At 35.6% G+C, this 20,728-nt stretch overlaps 1 protein-coding gene across 50 annotated transcripts in view; it reads left to right on the forward strand.

Moving 5' to 3' along the window:
- Positions 1-20,728, forward strand: part of LRRFIP2 (LRR binding FLII interacting protein 2) — a 112,038-nt gene that overhangs the window by 75,701 nt on the left and 15,609 nt on the right. For 20 of the 50 annotated variants that reach the window (XM_008528014.2, XM_070577287.1, XM_070577286.1 and 17 more), the window contains 4 exons: positions 3,045-3,116; positions 7,507-7,677; positions 15,337-15,429; positions 17,708-17,800. In XM_008528014.2, coding sequence (XP_008526236.1) covers positions 3,045-3,116; positions 7,507-7,677; positions 15,337-15,429; positions 17,708-17,800 — 429 coding nt within the window. The remainder of the gene's footprint in view (positions 1-3,044; positions 3,117-7,506; positions 7,678-15,336; positions 15,430-17,707; positions 17,801-20,728) is intronic. The other 30 variants (XM_008528028.2, XM_070577322.1, XM_070577288.1 and 27 more) reach the window with 3 other exon arrangements.

The following is a 20,728-nucleotide window of genomic DNA, read 5'->3' on the forward strand; positions in this document are numbered from 1 at the left end:
GTGTTTTGGCTTCTTTGTAGTGTACTAGAACTATTTAACGTTTAATGTAACTTAGTAGAAAAAAGGAGTATGAGTTCTTTAAAAAAATTGTTAGTGCAGTTCAAGAATGTGACTCGGGTCTGAAAGGAAGGAGATTAGTTAATTCTTTTTTTCTGTTCTCTTTCCTGAATATTTAATGATACTGGAATGAGTTCTGCTAACTTACAAATGCCAAAAAACCTTTTTAATGTGTGTAAAAGTTTTCTCAGAAATAATTGGCCATATTTTAAATGGAAAATATATGGATGTACGAGGAACCAGGCTTTGGGAATTATTAGTCTGTTGAGCCGTTATGGTATTATTTGGCTGCCTGAATACAGTTATCTCTCAATTTTTCTTGATAAGACAAGTGTAATAATATTTGGGATAATAGAAATACCTGAGTAATGAAAAGCTCATTTAACCCGTTAGTTGAATCTCCATTCTCACTAAGCCTTTATTTGAAAGATGGGAGCTTTCAAAATGTATGTGAATATCTATTTGCTGAACCTGCTATTTGTGAGGAATAGGGGAAGGGTAGTAATAAAAACTGCTTTCATTCATTCATTCAGTATTTATCTAGCACTTGGCCCCAGAGATTTAGGTGGTAAAATACACTTTGGACTTTAGGAGTTCACTGTTTCATGGGAAGCCAAACTGATACAAACCAGTAAAACTAGGTGGTGTGATCCTATGGTAGTAGCAAGAATTGGGCTGGTAAGGGAATTTAGAGAAGCATCGTCTAAACTGGACTAGGAGAAAAGATAACTAAAGGCTTTTCAGAGGAGACAAACTGAGCTAAGCTGTGAAGGCAGAATAAAAATCAAACAGGCAAAGAAGTTGAAGGGGGAAGGCTTTCTCAGAGAGAGAAATTCAGAGAACCAGAAGGTTATCTGTGTAGCAAAGTTGTCAGAGGGTAGGAGAGAACTGAGTAGGAGTGGTGGGTGAGAGAGAAAACTGGAGAAGTAGTGATAGACCAAATCACAAAGTGTCTTGTTGGCAGCCTAAAAGGAATTCAGTTTTACCTTGAAAACATTGGAATATTAAACAGGGGAGCAGTACTATCTGATTTGCAGTCGTAAAGATTGACCAAAGATTGGAGGAAGCACTGGAGGCAAGGAGAGCAGTGACCCTGTGGTTGAACAATTAGGATGAGATGAGCAAGTCAAAACTGTGATGGGAAAAGGGGCTGGCCCAGTGGTGTAGAGGTTAAGTTCTCAAGCTCCACTTCGGAGGCCCGGGGTTTGCTGGTTCACATCCCAGGTGTGTGCACTGCTTGTCAAGCTATGCTATGCCAGGCTTCCCACATATAAAATAGAGGAAGATGGGCACAGATGTTAGCTAAGGGCCAGTCTTAGCGAAAAGAGGAGGATTGGCAGCGAATGTTAGCACAGGGCTAATTTTCCTCAAAAAAAAAACAAAAACAAACAAAACACCACAAAACTGTGATGGGAAAAAAGTGTAAGAAACTTGCTTTGAGGAGGATATTGGAGGATAGGAGTTGGCTGGTCAATAGCAAAGAGACATAGAAGGTTAAGGGAAGTTTTTTTTTCTTTTAAAGGCGAGATTGATTACTATTTTCATGGGTTGGATTGAGCCAGTAGAGAGAAACATGAAGTTTTAGGAAGGAGAGGGGTAACTGACAGAGTACAGTGCCTGAGTGGGTGAGAGAAATGTCCAGGGCTCAGATGGATGGGGTGGCCTAATTTAGAGGTCCTCTCCCACTGATACAGTAGAGGAGGTGGGGACAGGTGGGGACTGAGTAGGATTGTAGACAGGTTAGGAGCAGGAGTCTGGTTTGTGAAATGGGCAACTTGTAAAACCCACTGGGGGTTAGGAGAGGGTGGAGAGGTTTGGAACAGTGGCAGTGGCAATAGAGAAGGAGAGAGCTGACATGGCTGTGACTTTGAAGATGTCAGTACTAAGTACCAGGCATAAGTGCTGGGGGTGCAAAGTTGAGTAAACTCTTGCCTTTAGGTGCTGTTTTCTAGTGGGACAAAAGACAGGAGGACAGGGCCTTAGCTTGTGCTTGCCATTTACTTTCACTTCTTTTTTGAGATGACTTCCTTGAAGGAAATGAGCTTTTTGTATCCTTGCCTCTGGCTCCTAGTAGGCCTTTGATAAATGTTGAATGAATCAATGAGTAAAAGACAGACAAACCTACCAAGTAGGAAAAGAAGGGCTCAGGGGAGGTAAAATACAGAATCTGTTTATAATTGGCCTTTGATAATCGATCCTGCCTGTAACTGCAGAATTGTATTTAGGGCCCTGTGGCAGTTATTTTCCTCCTAAATCAAGCATCCAGAATAGACGTTATGTAGCAGGGTCAGGTACAAGGGAAACAATATTTTTCATTTAAAATTTGACCTGCTTCGCTTTTCTTCTTAGGATTATGGTAAAATTTGGAGCAAATGCTTTTGTCATTATATAAATGGTATCCTCAGGATAGACTCTGATTTGACGCTGTGCTTGAAATGTTGTTTAACTTTCCTCCCTTTACTTTCTTTTTCCCAAATTAATTGTGGTCAGTAACTAAGTCATTGGAAGACAACTTTGTTCATATCCGCTTATTACATTTTTTAAAACTTCTGTATGAGTAAGTAAAATTTGCTGCTTATAAATAATTTACTACATATTTTACTAGTTCTAAGTGAAACATTATGCTAAAAATTATTTAAATGACTTGTAAAATTTTTTAAATGGTATGTTGAAAAATGTTATAATTTATATAGCTTTTTTCCCATATACAGTATCACTCCCATTTGCTAATGCTCTTTCAATAGGAGTTAATACTAAGAAAATATTTAACACTTTAGATTGATTGCTCCAGACCCTCCCTAGGCCCACTAGCACCTGACCTGTTTGCCCCTTTCACTGGTTTGGAGTGGCAGTTCTATTTGTATACTTGGATTTTTCTACTTTTTCTCAGGAATATACAAAAGTAATTCACATTTTCATCTGAATCTTTTGATTTAAGATGTATTTATGCATGGTTTTATGCAATGGTTCGTTCCTATGTCCTGCAGGATATCTATGACCTTAAGGACCAGATACAGGATGTAGAAGGGAGATACATGCAGGGGCTTAAAGAACTAAAGGTATCAGGGCCCATTCTGCAGCCCAAGCATGCTCTCTGTATGCAGAAGTGTTGGTAATGGTGGTTTCGTGAGGTCTATTAACCCCACTGCACATAGCTTTACTAACAGTGTTTGTCTTTCAAGCATGTGCTTAACCTGCAATGCATAGGAAAGGCAAACTTTGAATCTCTGCTTACGTTTAAATGTTTACTGTAATTTTTGGAATATTCAGTAGAAGATAATATACCTTGTAAAATTCTTGCCTATCCCTTGTGTCTTAGCCATACAAAATGAATTGGGCAAACACACCTACAAAGTACTCCAAGATTTTTTTGAGAATTTTGAGAATTAGACCTTAAAATTCTTCTAAGCTAAATGAGAAAATATTGCCTATTTCTGTCACCAAATTCAGTCAGTGTTAAAGGCAGGAGGAAGGAGCATCCAAGAGAGCATTATTATAAATATTCCCTCTGAAGGAAGGACCCTGGAGCATGAGGCCTGTGTTTCCTTTTTGTTTCCATCTTTTTTACCTGTAGGTCAAAAAAGATTACACAGATTCAGTGCCTTAAAGAATTTGGAGGTAAATTTAAATAGGCCTTATCTTTTTTGAGCAAGGACGGCTACCAGTTTTCAGTGTAAGTGTTGGTATGAGGCAGACATTTCGGTTGTAAATGGCACTTGGTCATCATGCCCTTCCCCGTGTTTTATTATGAAGTTCGAGCCCAGTATGAGGAAACTAAAAGTTTCTCTGAATACACGCATGTCCCTGTTTGAAACAAAAATACATGTCAGGCCTCTGAGTGTAAACAAGGCATTCAGAAAGGTGACTCAGGATGTGCCTAAAGGACAAAGCGTGGACCTAATAGGCAAAGCTTTCATCAGCCTCCCTGGCATGATTTGAAGTAGCCCAGCTACCAGGCAGAACTTTCATGCAGATGGTTGCTGTCCATAAAGAACTTCCAGTTAAGGCTCAGGACCAGAAGGGTGGGAAGTCCTATGGAGAATGCTGATGAGGGGAGCCTGCAAGCTGCTGATATGGCTGATATGTGAGGTTGTCAGTACACATCAGGAGAATTAGAGTTATTATGCTGAGGTGCTCATTTAGTCTGATTGCTCTAATCTTCAGGATTTAATCCCCCTTGAGGGTTTTAGAGTGGTGACTTTTGGAAATAACTTGGATCAAATCCAATACATTAAATAAATACACTCATATTAAAATTTCATATGTAACATATCAGAACAGCAAGCAAGTGATTCAGAGGCATTCTTACTTGCTTTTTATTTTATTTAAAATGTTTTTTTCTTGCCTTTTAGATCTACCATTTCTTGTGTTCTTTGAAGGATACGAAAAGAACAGATTAAATTTATTTGAGACTTTGAACAGATAAGATCCCTTTTCTTATTTCATGGTCAGTGTATAATTGAACTGGACTTCAGGTTATATTTATCTTTGAAATAACTCTTTTTAAGTGGAAGAAAAATCGTTAAAAAAATGATCTGATTGGTGATCAAGCATGGTGGTGTGATATGTCTGTATCCTGTTGAAAGGATGCTGGGTCGTTGCCTATGACATTATTCTTAAGTATGTTTGCCTTTGGAGTGCCTTTCTCCACGCTACCTTCCATCCAGAATCATCTTGTCAAAACACAGATTGCTGGACTCCCGGATTTTCTTAGTCAGTGGGTTGAAAATTTGCATTTTTGCTGTTTGTAATGCTGTTGCTGCTAGTCCAGAACCTACACTTTGAAAATCACTGCCTTAGACACATTTAAGTAAAACTAATTCCTAGTGGGTATTGCTGTGTAAGCTAGATTGAAATCATTACAACTACCCTGACTTAAATTTAAAACAGGCGTCTGTGGTCTATTATTTAAAGGAAGGGTACATTCTATAAGTTTTATGTCCAGTTTATTGTGTTATGTATTGTGTCCCTGGATCTACTGCTTGAACTGTCTTAGATTCTGGTGTTCATGCAGTTAGGCCCCATATTATATGGGACTGACTTATGAGGAGGACTTTTTAATGCTATTCGCCTCTAACGTGGATTAGAATCATTCTAAATTCTGTGTTATATTAAGACACTACTATATTTCAACCATTATACAATTGACTTTGCTTATATTCTTTATTTGGGTTATATTTGTTCACAATTCTTGTATAAATGCTACCTATTAATACACTCCTGGTTTGTGAAGTATTATTAAGTGTATTTGTATACGTCTGTGTACGTGTGTGTGTATCTTTATTGACATATAATTCACATACCATAAAATCTATGCATTTAAGTGTACACAGTTCAGTGGTTTTTAGCGTAGTCACAGAGTTGTATAACCATCACCTCAACCCAATTTTAGAACATTTCCATTACGATAAAAAGAAACCCTATGCTAATTAGTAGTCATTCCTCACTCCTCCTCTCCCACTCCCACACCCAGCCCTGGGTAACCATTAATCTACTTTCTGTCTCTGTGGATTTGCCTATTCTGGCCATTTCATTTAATTGGAATAATTCAGTATGTTGTCTTTTGTGATTGACTTTTCATTTAGCATAATGTTTTCAAGATTCATCCGTGTTGTAACATGTAGCAGTATATCTATCTATATATATATCTATATTTATTTATTTATTTTATGGCTGGGTAATATTTCAGTGTATGGATATACCACATTTTGTTTATCCATTTGTCAGTTGATGGACATTTGAGTTGTTTCCAATTTTTGGCTATTATGAATAATGCTGCTGTGAACATTTATGTACAAATGTTTGTATAGACATATCTTTTCAATTCTCTTGGGTAGATACCTAGGAATAGAATTGCTGGGTCATATGGTAACTCTGTGTTTAACATTTTGAGGAATTGCCAAACTGTTTCCAAAGCAGCTGCACTATTTTACATTCTCACCAGCAATGTATGAAGGTTCTAGTTTTTCCACATCCTCACCAATACTGATTATGTTTTTCTTGGTTATATATAGCATCCTAGTAGGTGTGAAGTGGTATCTCATTGTGGTTTTGATGTGCATTTCCCTAATTACTAATGATGTTGAGCATGTTTTCATGTGCTTACTGGCTATTTGTATATCCTCTTTGGAGAAATGTCTATTCAAATCCTTGCCCATTTTTAAATTGAATTATGTATCTTTTTATTGTTGAGTTGTAAGTGTTCTTTATCTATTCTGTATACAATCACTTATCAGCTATAAGATGTACAAATGTCTTCTCCAATTCTACGGGTTGTCTTTTCACTTTCTTGATGGTACTTTTTGTAGCACAAAAGTTTTAAATTTTCATGAAGTCTATTTTTGTTTTCATTGATACTGCTTTTGTTATCATATCTAAGAAACCATTGCTTAGTCAAAGGTCATGAAGATTTACTGCTATATTTTCTTTGAAGAGTTTTATAGTTTTAGCTCTTACATTTAGGTCTTTCTCTTTTGAGTTAATTTTTACGTATGGCGTAAGATAGGAGTCTAACTTCATTCTTTTGCATGTGGATAGCCAGTTGTCTCAATACCATTTGTTGAAAAAACTATTCTTTTCCCATTGAGTTGTCTGGGCACCCTTGTCAAAATCAATCAATCATAAATGTAAGGGTTCTGGATGCTCCTCTATATCCTTGATCATTGTTTGTTAAATGTTTACATTAGTATTTTTTGAATTTATTTCCAGAACTCGTGACTTTTTCTTTGTGAAATGTTTTTTCTTTTTAGCTTAAAAAAAATTAGGTAGTAGTACTCTACCAAATTAGATACAGTTTTTTAAAAACAGACTTGTAATCTATTTTAGGCAGAAAACTGAAGTACATAAAATTTCAGGCATTTTGTGGTAGCTCTTTTTTAAGTAATCATTTTTGTATTGCTTACTTATTTAAAAATGACTAAAATTTGAATAATTACTAGAAGAAAATGCTTACAATTTACATTAGCATTATTATGCAGAACAGGAAAGTATTGAAAACAACATCCAGTAAGTAGCAGAATTCCAATGAGTATGAAGTTTACTTGTGTAAAAAGAGGCTGTATTCTGTTGTATCATTGCTTTCGTAATACCAAACAGCTTGTTAAAAACTACAAGAGTAACATTTCTGAAAACATTGATGATTCTTCACTTTATGACTCTTACAAATATATGTTGTCTGCACACCTTTTCATCTTTCAGAGGCTACATTGCTGCTTGGTTTTGTTCTCTTGGGTAGCAGAGAGCACATAAAGTTCTTATAATGGCATTATTGGCTTATTATTGTCCTCCTGTTTGATGTGCATGTTACTAAACCAGGAGTTAACCTACTGCTTGTATTTTGCAAAAATGCATCTTGATGTGTTTGTGCCTGTGCTGTAGTTTCCTGTTATATTGCATATAAGCAGTGAACATATTTTAGATGTTAGTCTGATGACTTTGACTTTCATTTAGGAGTCTTTGTCTGAAGTGGAAGAAAAATACAAGAAGGCCATGGTTTCCAATGCACAGTTAGACAATGAGAAGAACAATTTGATCTACCAGGTAGACACCCTCAAGGATGTTATTGAAGAACAGGAGGAACAGATGGCTGAATTTTATAGAGAAAATGAAGAAAAATCAAAGGTAATTGCTCATCTTGTATCACGCCTTTCTCTTAGGTCAGAAAACCTGCCATTTAAAAAGTGCTGAGGTTGATAGAAGAATGCAGCATACCTGAGAGTGATGTTTCAGTCAAAACTGATTGGTCCAGGAAAATTGATAGAACGTAAGATATCAGGTCCTGAAATATTTTCCTTTTTTAATTTTTATAAGATTTATTTTATGTTCTTAAGAAAAAGCTTGTGACCTTCAGTTTCTGAAAATAGAATATAACTCAAATTTTATCTTTGTCTTCTATCTCTTAATTGGGACAATTATAGTGAATTACTTCTTCCTGTTTTAACTGGCTGGAACTCCACAAAGCTCCAAAGACTTTCAATGAGATAGTTCACTTTTTCTTTCTTTTTTTCGTTTTTCGAGAGAACCCATTTTTTAAATAATTGGAGAGAAGTCTTTAACCAGTTGTTAAAAACAGCAGTGTGGAGACATGGGTTAAAAGTGGACAGATGTTTTCTTTAGAAGTTTGTAAGCTATATTGTTAAAATGTGCAGATGGAAGATAAAAGCCACTGCCCAAGGTCCAGATTTGCCCTTTGACAACTGTAGAAAACAAATTGGGTTCTCTTAAAAGCTTTTTGGATTTGGTCTTTTAAAAATGTTGATGTCAGTCCAAGCGGAGAACAAATGGATGTTATTGCCAAAAAATGAATTGCCACTACATTGCAAAAATAAAAAACCCAGAAAATAATTTAGGAAATGTGCATTGGTGAAATGTTAGAAACAACAACTTGAATTTGTACATAGGAGAGGGAGAGAAGGTGTTAATATAACCTTTAAGGGGCCAGCATTATTACTGTAGACTCTATAGAATTTCTTTCCTTGAGGACTGAAAATGCTCATTCCAGTCTATTTTGGTCATGTTTAAAAAGCGTTAGTAAGTGTTTACCAAGAGTTTGGGGGAAGGAGGGTTGAATAGGCAGAGCACAGGGTATTTTTAGGGCAGTGATGCTGTTCTGTATGTTACTATAATGGTGGATACATTATACATTTGTTAAAATCCATAGAATGTATAACACTGAGAGTGAACCCTAATGTAAACTATTGACTTTGGGTGATAATGACATGTCAATGTAGGTTCATTGCTTGTTACAAATGAAATGTTGATAATGGAGAAGGCTGTTTGTGTGGGAGCAGGGGTTATAAGGGAACTCTGTACTTTCTGTTCAGTTTTGCTGTGAACCTAAAACTGCTCTAAAAAATAAAGTCTATTAAAAATGAAAAGTAAGGATATGAAGACTTGTGTCTAGAGAGGTGAAAAAGAGGCTTCTGAGTATTTTCATATTGGATAACAGTGGCCCATTAAAGAATATGATTTGGTGGCAATAGGTGGTTTCCTCCTTCATTCTTCCTGTATCTCATTGGCCAATTTTGGAGATTCTGAGCCATCATACTTTACCTACAGTCCTTGGACTCCTTTTTTGCCTTCCCATGCATTTTTCATATCTATTTCTGGCTCTCTGCTTCTGGCACATTAGAAGAAAATCTCATGCTAAGTATTTAATGGCCAGTACTAAAATGAGTTCTTATCTTTCCATCTCCTCAAATGTCTTTGAGTATTTTTAAAATTAAAAAAACACAACATGATTAGCTATTTTAACCAACTTCTTTTTTTCTCTTCTCTCGTTTTCTAAGATACAGAGATATCTTAGTATACATAGAGTTGTGTTTTTTAAATTTGTTTTTAAAAAACAATCTGTGATTTCAAATTTGAAAAATCTTTAAGCTTTTTTAATACCCTAGAAATGGGCTTCATGTACTATGCTGCAGAAGACTTTGTGATAATCTCCCTCTCTAACGTATCTTCACCCTGACCTCTCTTCTTCTAAGCAGATATTGCCTCATACAGTAGAATGTTCATATTTAGAGACATACAAAAAAGTCAGGCACTCTGGTATGTTTCATCATAGCAGCAGATGGTAAGGGTAGAAGAGGGACCATTCGATTACAACAACAACAATATTAATACGATTTTTCAAAATGTCTTTAGTGCTTCCTGCTGGGATTATAATAACTGCATCTTAAACATTGTCTTTATACCTACTTTAGGGACAGAATGCCTGATTAAGAATGTCTCAAGTATACTATTCTTTTCTTAATAGCTATTCATTTTAGTATGGAATTATTTTTTTAGCTTATCTGAGACTTAAAAAAATGTTTTATTACAGATTTTAAACATACAGAAAAATAGAGGAATATAATCAACCCTTCTAAACCATCACTTACTTCCAGCAGCCATCAACCCATGGCCAGTGTTGCCCTGTCCATTTCTTCCACTCATATTATTTGAAGCAAGTCCTAAGTCTCCCATATTTTAACATGAATTTTAGTATGGCTCTCTAAATAGTATGGACTCTCTCTCTCTCTGTTTTAAACATAACCACAAGACCATTTCACATCTGAAAAATTGAGTAATTCTTTCATACTACATATCCAATCATTGTTAAAATTTCAGTTGTCTCAAATGTCATATAAACGATTTTTCTTTTTTACACTTAAAAAAAAAAATGAGGCTCCAGATGAGTTCCACACATTGGAATTAATTGTCATGTCTTTATTTATAGGTTTCCTTTGGTCTCATTTTTTCTCTCTTGCAGTTTATGTGTTGAAGAAACTGGATTGCTTGTCTTAACAGGTTCCAACAGTCTTAGGGGTTTTGCTGGTTCTTCCCCATGGTGTCAACTTTAACATATTCCTTTTTCGCCTGTATTTCCTGTAAATAGGTAGTTAGGTTTACAGGCTTAATCAAATACAGTTTAGTATTTTGGCAAGTCTGCTTCATGGGTTATCTTCCTTCAGGAGGCCCAGATGTATGGCTGTCTCTCTCTTTGTGATGCTATAGCCGGATGTTTACTATGTTAGTTGATTAGGGGTTGCAAAATAGGATATTCTAATTTTGTCATTACTGCTGTATTTTGTTGTTTTTAAATAACTTTATTGAGGTGTAATTCATATATCATACAATTCATCTATTTAAAGTGTACAATTCAGTGGCTTTTTAATATATTGATAGATATGTGCAACCATTATCACAGTCAGTTTTAGAATACTTTTATCACATCAAAAAGAAACCCTATACCCTTTAGCTATTATCTCCCTACCTCTTGCCCTCCCTCAGCCCTGAGTGACCACTCGTCTCCTTTCTGTCACTATAGATTTCCCTATTCTAGACTTTCATATCGATGGAACCATATACTATGTGGTCTTTTGTGATTGGCTTCTTTCACTTAGCTTAATATTTCAAGGTTCGTGTTGAAGCATGCATCAGTACTTTATTCCTTTTTGTGGCCTAATAATATTCCTTTGTATGAGTATGCCACATTTTGTTTGTCCGTTTGTGTGTGTGGATGGACATTTGTTTCTTTTCCCACTTTTTGTCTATGGTGAATAATGCTGCTATAAACATTGTGTAGAAATTTTTGCGTGGAAATATGTTTTCCTTTCTCTTAAGTATATATGTAGGAGTGGAATTGCTGGGTTATGTGGCAACTCTAACCATTTAAGGAATGCCAGACTATACCAAAGCAACTGCACCATTTTACATTTCTGCCAGCAGTGTAGGCGAGTTCTGATTTCTCCACATCCTCACCAACACTTGATCTTGACTTTTTTGCCAGCCATCCTTGCAGATATGGTTTTGATTTGCATTTCCCTGATGACTAATGATTTCAACTATGTTTTCATGTGCTTATTGACTATTTGTGTATCTTTCTGAAGAAAAGACTTTTCAGATCCTTTGCCCATTTTTAAATTGGATTGTCTTTTTCTTGAGTCATAAGAGTTTATATATTCTAGATACAAGTCCTTTATCAGATACTGATTTGCAAATATTTTCTCCCTTTCAGTGGGTTGTCATTTCACTTTCCTTTGCTTTATTGAATGGCATTAAGTCCATCTTCAAAGAGAAATTTCCCCTTATCTCTTTTTTTTTTTTGAGGAAGATTAGCCCTGAGCTAACTGCTACCAATCCTCCTCTTTTTTCTGAGGAAGACTGGCCCTGAGCTCACATCCGTGCCCATCTTCCTCTACTTTATATGTGGGACACCTACCACAGCATGGCGTGCCAAGCGGCGCCATGTCTGCACCCGGATTAGAACCGGTGAACCCTGGGCTGCCGAAGCAGAACGTGCATACTTAACAGCTGCGCCACCGGGACAGCCCCATCCTCTCATCTCTTATTACTCAGATGAGACAGTTTATATGGGAAAGGCAAGATAAAGGCTTGATTTTTTTATTTATGAGTTTTCAAAATAAATAATTGGTTGTTTAACATCCTCTCATAGTGACCAGTTATATGGTTTTTTAAAAAAATATTATGAAGTCAAGAATTAAAGGCTTTGATGATTTCAATCCATATAGCTTTTATTGTTACTGGTTCTCAAATTGTCCCACTTTTAACTAATGCAAACCTCTTCAAGGTTGACTCCCAAGTAATTTTGATGTGAGTCTTGCTTTTGATAGCTTCCTTTCTGCCTAGCATAGGGTCTTCCATGCTCATCTGGTGCATTTCCTCCTCCAGACCAGGAGTCAGCTGTTTGTCCAAGGAGCCCTGTTTCTCTTTTAGTGGAGCAGCATACATGTTGGGGTGCTCTTGCTACCAAGTTGGTCACTATTTATAGGCCTTTTTAGTGGATGTATCAGGGAAATCATGTATATAAGGTATTTTTTTTTTGTTTTTAAAGTCAGAATATATTATGAATTTATGCTGATAGTTCTAGTTCATATTCAGTACTCCAGAGTTTTTGCTTAACCTCTTTTGTCTTACACATGTATACCCCTTTTTTCCCACACTACCATTCCCTGTTCTTAAAGTCACTAGGGAGAATATGTAATTATGTTATATTCTTTTCTCATTGCTTTATTCAACATTACCCAGAATAGAATGCCAATCTTACCACCAACAATATAATTACTGAAAATGATTAAAAGTTTTTTGTTCTGTTTGGTTGTGTTTTTGCCGCTAGGCTATGTATAGTTCAACCATTGTTTTTAAAAGTTACTTGAAATAGTTTCTCTCTCTGTGCTTACGCCACTAACTGGATATATAGTTAGGTACACTGCATTTTATTTTTAGCATTTATGAATTGCTTTTTAAATTTTAATTTTAAAATGATCTTTACTTTTAATTGTGGTAAAAAACATATAATAAAATTTACCATGTTAACCATTTTAAAGTGTACAGTTCAGTAATGTTAGGTATAGTCACACTGTTGTGCAACAGATCCCCAGAACTTTTTCATCTTGCACAACTCAAACTCTGTGCCCATTAAACAACTCCCTATTTCCTCCTCCCTCCAGCTCCTGGCAGTCACCTTTCTGCTTTCTGTCTCTTATAAGTTTGGCTACTCTATGTGCCTCATATAAGTGGAATCATATAATATTTGTCTTTTTGTGACTGGCTTATTTCACTAAGAATAATGCATTCAAGCTTCATCCATGTTGTAGCATGCGATGGGATTTCCAGTCCTGAATAATATTCCACTGTATGTATATGCCACATTTTGTTTATCCATTTATCTGTTGGCTTGCTTCCACCAGGAATTGCTGTTTAAATTTAATTTTTTCAATTCTGTAAAATATTTCCATAGATCTGAAGTCAAAGCAACAAAGAAAATATATTCAAAGAAGTCAGTCTTCTATGTCTGTCTCTTCATCCCTGTTTCCTCTTTCCTTAAGGGAATTTTAAAATTAAATGGTTTATCCTTCCATTTTTTTAATCTAAGAAGATATATAAATTTTGCCATTCAAAGAAATTTATGTATATATACAAATATGTGTTGTTTGCATCCCTCCTTTCTTAGAAAATGATAGCATACTATACATAGTGTTCTGCACCTTGATTTTATCACCTTATGACTGTAGTATATAGAGATATTCCTTATTCTTTTTTATCACTGTATAGTTATTCCATTGTGTGTATATACTATAGTTTATTCCACCCGTTCCCTGTTAATTAATGGACATTCGAGGTGTTTGCATTCTTTTGCTGTTAAAAATAGTCCTGTAAAAATAATGTACTTCATAGATCTTTTTGTATTTCTGCCAGTCTCATGGGTGTCATAAAGGTGGGTTTGCTGGGTTGAAAGGTGTGGTAATTCTCTAGATACTGCCGAATTCCCCTTTGTAGGGGTTATACCATTTTGCATTCCCACCAGATGTATGAGACGGGCTGTTTCCTTCCCCATAGTACTTTCTCCTGAATATACTATCAAGGTTTTGGACTTTTACTAGTGTTTTGGTGAGAAATACAGTTTTAATTTACATTTCTCTTAGTGTGAGCATGTTTTCATAGTCAGAGTGATTTCTGTTTCCTTTTCTGTGAAGTGTCCATTAATTTAGCCTATTTTTCTATGTAGTAGTGTTTTTTTTCTCTTTCTGATTTTAGAGGCTCTCTATATGGAGAGATGATAATATTTTGTCTCTAAGTTGTAAATTTTTTTTCTGTTTGTCATTTGTGTTTTTACTTTGCTTATAGTGTCTTTTGCCATTCAAAAGTTTTTATTTTTATATAGTCTAATTTATTACCCCTTTCCACTTCTTGCTTGTGGAGTTTTGAGTCATTTTTTAGATGTTTTCCCCACTCTTTGGTTATAGAAATTCTCTCATCTTTTCTCTGGTAATTCTTTCCTTTCTTCCTTTCCTCCTCCCTCCCTCCCTCCCTCCCTCCCTCTTTTCTTTCTGTATGCTTTTGATCCATTTGGAATTTGTCCTGGTGTTTGGTGTGAGCTATGGTTCCAAGTTTCTTTTTCCTTATGGATTTCCAGATATCCCACCATTACTAATTTAAAAGTCTTATTTTTTCTCATTGATTTGAGATGCTCTTTTTGGTTTTTTGTTGTTTAAAATATTCATATATGTAATTTGGTCTATTTGTGGATTTTCTTTTCTGCTCCATTGGTCTGTATTCATGTGCCACTACAACACTCTTTTAATTATATAGGCCTTATAATATGTTTTAATATTTAGTAAGGCTAGCTTTCTTCCTTATCAGTACTTTTTTTTCTGGCTATTTTTTCTCATGTTTTTCTTCCCAATAAACTTTACAATCAACTTGTCTTGCTCTGATGAGAAAAAAACCTGATTGTATTTTTATTTGGATTGGATTAAATGTACTGATTAGTTTAGGGAAGAACTGATGTTTTTATGATGTTGAGTCTTTTTATCCAAGAAGGTGGTATTTGTTCAGTTCTACTTGTCTGTCTTCCAGGAATATTTTATATAATTTTCCTCATATAGATTTTGGATATATCTTATAAGTTTACATGTATATATTTTTTTAATTTTATTTTTTGATGCTTTATTATATCTTCTCAGATTTTCTTTGTATCTATGAAGATTATTGAATTTTGTATGTTGTTTTTATAACCTGTTACTTTACTAAGTCATCTCGTTTTTCAGAGTAATTTTGCCATTGATAAATTTGGGTTTTCTAGATATATAATCCTCTGAGATGAAAAATTTAAATTTTCCGAACTTTTCCATAGAATACAGAATTTTTGTTACTATGCTTTGGCAGCCCAGGTGTGTATCTGGAGGTCATACTTAGCTTCTGTATTATTATATTGTAGATGTTCCAGTTTGTCATGTGCCATGGTCTGTGTAAACCATATCATTTGTTTAATAACAGGAGTTAGAAAGGCAGAAACATATGTGTAGTGTGCTGCAACATAAGATGGATGAACTTAAAGAAGGCCTTCGACAAAGAGACGAGCTTATTGAGGTATGTGCCTGAACTGTGGAAATACTTAATTTTGAAAAAATGCATTGAATGGGATGAGGGGGGTGTGTGTTAGGAGGAAAGAATTAAAATACCACAAAGAGTTTATTTGTCTCTTCACATTTGGCTGTACCCTAAAATTTTACAGACATGAAACATGAAAGCACGCTTAAAAAATTAGTACTGTGAACCCTATAAATATTCCCCCTTTTAATAGCAGAAACTTTTGTAATTGTTTTGTTCCTAAGCACATTCTGTCCTAAAGATATCTTAGGAAATGGGCAAAAGGAAAAATTACAGAGTACCGTTATTCTTTGCAATTTGCTGAATGCTATCTTTTGGGGATGTGATTCCTGAGGAGTAAGAAGTTTGATCTTCACTCAGATAGATACATTTCTGAGATGGCTAAATGAAAAGAAGAAATTGTCAAGACACCTTATATACAAAAAGGTGAAAGTTGACCAATGCTGAGGTTCAGGTTTCTGCTGGTGGCAGAAGTCTGAGTGCCACAGTGTGGCAGCATCTTAGGAATGGGAAGCAGTGTGATCTACTGAAGAAATCTTTGAAAGCATTTATTATCCTTTTGTGCCTACAACCCTGCGTGCCTCTCTCTTTCTCTTTAAATGTGGTTTTTCCTCTTGAGGTGGTTGTTTTTTAAAGTATGGAGTTAAATTTGTTGGGAAGGGATCCTTTCCCCTACCTTGGTGTGGTTATCAAGAGCATCTAATGTTAATTTAGTGTTGATGACATGCGAGGAATATCAGGAAGCCAGCTCTTAATGATCCCTGGGAGATGCCTCACTTAACCTTGCTCATACTCATCCACATCCATTGGTCAGATCTGCACCCCTCCCCCCTTTTCCTCCCACTCTTTTTCTCTTCCCTCACAGACCAGCCTCAATCTCTGTCCCTGTAAATAACTTTTAAAACCATTTAATAGAAGAAATGACTGTTTTTCTATTTTTGGATTTTTGTTACTTCTCATCATTCTTGAGAATAATAAAATTGAGCGTAGCCTGTGGGAAGCAGGTAGAATTTGTGATTTCTAAATACAGAAGCACATAACCCTTTGAAAATAGCAGATTACGTGTGAAGTTAGTTGCCTTAATTTTTCCATATATAGTGAGAAGCATATTATCCAAATTCTGTATCCTGCTGGTGTTTAAAAATAATGTGAGGTCCTCTCCCTTTTTGTCCTTTTTGTGTTTTTGTGTGTCAGTATGCCAGCCAGTTGTCATTTCTTTTTTAATTAAGATATATACTTTTCCCCTTTTATGATTTCTAAAGAATAATAAAACTGCTTTGGGAGCTACTTCTCAGATTCAATAGCTTAAGTTAGAATTGGTTAAGTGTTCTAGTTTTTAATTTGATGTTTGCATTTAAGAGAAATTGTAATGCTTGATTTCTATAATTTGTCACTGTGGTTATTTAAAAGCCTAGGGTGCTGGGTATACAAACTTGAAAAATCTTAGTTTTAGGTGTTTTTTATGTTTAGAATTAGCATCTTTTAGATGAAAAACCTTGAATATGACAAAATAATGCTTTTGGTCTAGAATTGAGAATCACATGGTAAAGTAGATAAGAAATGTGTGAGTAGGAAAAGTAGGAGATGATAATTTACCAATAATGCATGAAGAAAATCTGTTAAATATAAGGGTGTAAATTGAGCATCACTGCCTAATCAGAAGAGTTGTTTGAGAATTGGTAAATGTTAAATTCTGGTTTTTTAAAAACTGATGTGACTGTTCATTCATAATTTATGATCATCTTGCTATCATAGATTCTGCTGACAGAAATTAAAAAGGATTAAGCCAAGATACGTCCCTCTTGTATTTTTTTAGTTCTGCTTAAAAAAATTAAGTTCAAAACTACTACTTCTTCTCTATAAGAATCATTTGTTTATAAGCAAATCTGAATTTCCCTCTTAGACATGTAAGTTGTTCCATGTTTGGAAAAAAGCACTTATCAAAGGAAGAGTACACATATGGAGCCCTGTGTACACGGAAACGCTAACTGGCTTGCTGCCACATAGCTGCGGTTGGAACAGTTATTCCTAGTCCCTTCTTACTTTTATAGTGGCAAGCCAATGAGAGGCATGTCTCCAAGACACTGGATATCATCTTTCCATTTAGCAAGCAACTCTTGCTTTTCCTGTTCATCACAGACTTTCCTCCCTTTTGTTAAGTTTATTAGCTTTATTTTTGCTGTTTTCCTCCCTCCAACCCCTTCCTTTTTTTTCCTTTCTGCTCTTTTATTACTTCTCTTCCCCTCTTCCTCTGCAGGAGAATCAACGTATGCAGGAGAAAATAGACACCATGACAAAAGAGGTGTTTGACCTCCAGGAGACACTTCTTTGGAAAGATAAAAACATTAGGGTATGAGATGAAATTGGGCTTTAGTCCGAAGCTCATTGTTAAGGAATAGACCAATATAATTTAACTTAGAGATTCCTAAAAGTCTGTCCTTTTAATTATTTTTGAGCATTTATACAGAGTGAAATATGAATAAACAGAAGACAAAGAAACTTCCATGGGAAAACTTGATACTATGCCTGGAAAGAATTCTCCTTCCTAGCTGTCTCTGGTCTTGTGAAACCTACAAGGAGGAACTTTCTAAGGAAGTTTTCTTTATTCCCCTAGGATTCTTATTGAGAAGCAGCCACAGGCATTTAATTCAAATGCTGTGGGTAACTTGATATCCTTATATTGCAAGAATTTGGATAAGAAACAAGAGGATAAGGAGTGGGAGTGGGGAAAAGTTATTAGCATCCCATAAATCCTTGGTGAATAAAATAGGAAGAGATTAAAATCAGTTTAATTACGGAAGTGGATAGGAATGTAAGATTTGCTAGAGCTGCCGAACTGTGATGTCTTCTCTAATTATAACCCCATAACTCCCCAAAGCAAGGGCCCAGATAAGGAAAGAGTTCGGTGCTTTTTTGCTAAGCCCTTTAGGTAGATTCCAGGTACATAGGAGGCTGAAAAAATTCCCATCAGTTTGTCCCGTGTGGACTTTGACTGGCAGCCACATAACATTTCATGGCATGAGCTCTCTGTTCTGCAGTATGGGAACTACACAGCCATAGCTGCCAGAAGCTTACTTTGTCAAGGAAGGGCTATGTTGGAGGAAACAGAGAGAAGGAAACCCTTGGCCTAAAGACATAGCGAGAAAGTCTTGTTCTGCTTGAGATTAGAGAGGGTACGGGAAAGTTGGCAGACACCTCAAAGCACCTGTGATAGACATGCCTGGATGTGAGACCCTCTGGATCATACCACCATTGTTAGAGGTGTTCTGATATCCAGTTCTTTTCATGGCTCCAAGGACCCTATTCTCTTATTAATAAATACATGGGGAACAAAATTATTTCTTAAGAGTTTGGTAAACCAAAAGTGTTAAAGAAATAAAACTACCTTTTGGAGTTTCTGATACTTAAATACCGAGTTTCTAAAATTCTGCCCAAAGCTAGAAGAGCCTTCTAGGGTATAAATGAACGACTCTGTTAAGAGTTTTGAAATTGATTGTGAACTACTGATTTTATTTAAATTTTTCCTCGGGGAATTTAAAATGAGACATGAAAAAATTTATGGCACAAAGTAGGGTATGAAACGAAATTTGTAATTTTAGTTAAAATCTGGTCACTATCTAGAATGGGCTTCTTATAGGACCTTACATAATTTTCTTTAGCACAGATCTGCAGGTCTACGATTTTTATTTTGTATAATTATCTTAGTATTTAAAACTGATTATTTTGGACCAGTTATAGAAAAACCCCAAATCTCTCAGTCCAATAAAATAGCTATTCAAAACAAAACAAAACTTTTTTTCTACCAAAAAGAAGTACTGATAGTTAAGATATAAATTATTTGAATTTTTAACTTTCTTGGCATTATTGAATGAATAAGAGGGTATCTTCTTTCTATGTGATATATAATAATGTGTTCCTTTGGCTTTTTAAACAGTTAAACATGAAAAAATTTTTTTGAGGTAATTGTAGATCCACATGCAAATGTAAGAAATAATACAGAGATTCTGTATGCCCTTTATCCAGTTTTCCCCAAATGTAACATCTTGCAAAACTGTAGTGCAGTATCAGGATATTGACCTTGATATAGTCAAGATATAGACCATTTTCACCACCATGAGGGATCTTTCCTGTGGCCCTTTTATAGCCATGTCTGCTACCTCCCTTAGCCCGTCCCAAGCCCTGGTAACCAGTAATCTGTTGTCCGTTTCTATAGTTTTGCCATTATAAGAATGTTATATAAACAGAATCATACAATATATAACCTTTTGGAATTATGTTTTTTTCACTCAGCATTGTTCTCTTGAGATTCACCCAAGTTGTTGCATGTGTCAGTAGTTCATCCCTCCTCTGACTTTCAAAAATGTTTTTTAAATTGTGGTAAAATACAGAAACATAAAATTTACCATTTTAAGCATTTTTAAGTGTAGAGTTTAGTGGTACTAAGTACATTCGCATTATCGTGCTACCGTCACCACCATCTATCCACAGAACTCTTCCATCTTGCAGAACTGACTGAAACTCTGTACCCGTCAAACAACTACCCAGTTCCTCCTCCCCCCAGCCCTTGGCAACCACCATTCTACTTTCGGTCTCTATGAATTTGGCTATTCTAGGGACCTCATATAAGTGGAAGCGTGTAGTATTTGTCCTTTTGTGACTGGCTTATTTCACTTAACATATATCCTCAAGGTTCATCCATGTTGTAGCGTGTGTCAGAATGTCCTTCCTTTTTTAGAGTGAATAATATTCATCATATGTATGTACCACATTTTATTTATCCATTCATCTGTTGATGGACACTTAGTTTGCTTCCACCTTTTGGCTCTTGTGAATAATGATGCTGTGAACATGAGTTTGCAAATATCTCTGTGACTCTGCTTTCATTTCCTTTGGGTATATACCCAGGAGTGGAATTGCTGCGTAATACGGCAATTCTATTTTTAATTTTTTGAGGAACAGCCATACTGTGTTCCATAGCAGCTGTACCATTTTACATTCCCACCACTACTGCATAAGGGTTCCAACTTCTCCACCAGAGGTTTCTCTACCAGGATTTCCAGTCCTTACCAGAATTTGTTTTCTGGTGTTTTGATAGTAGCCATCCAGATGCATGTGAGCTAGTCTTCCCATAACATTTAAAAGACACGTTTTCAGTATGGTCACTGACTACCTATGCGTCACTTGTCTCTAGCTTCATTTTCAAGATTTAACTTTAGTACCTTGATAAAGGAACACGAACATTATTCTCATGTTAAAGTTGTTTTCTTTAGTTCTTTCT

The sequence above is a fragment of the Equus przewalskii genome, chromosome 15, assembly GCF_037783145.1.
Source record: "Equus przewalskii isolate Varuska chromosome 15, EquPr2, whole genome shotgun sequence".
NCBI lineage: Eukaryota > Metazoa > Chordata > Mammalia > Perissodactyla > Equidae > Equus > Equus przewalskii.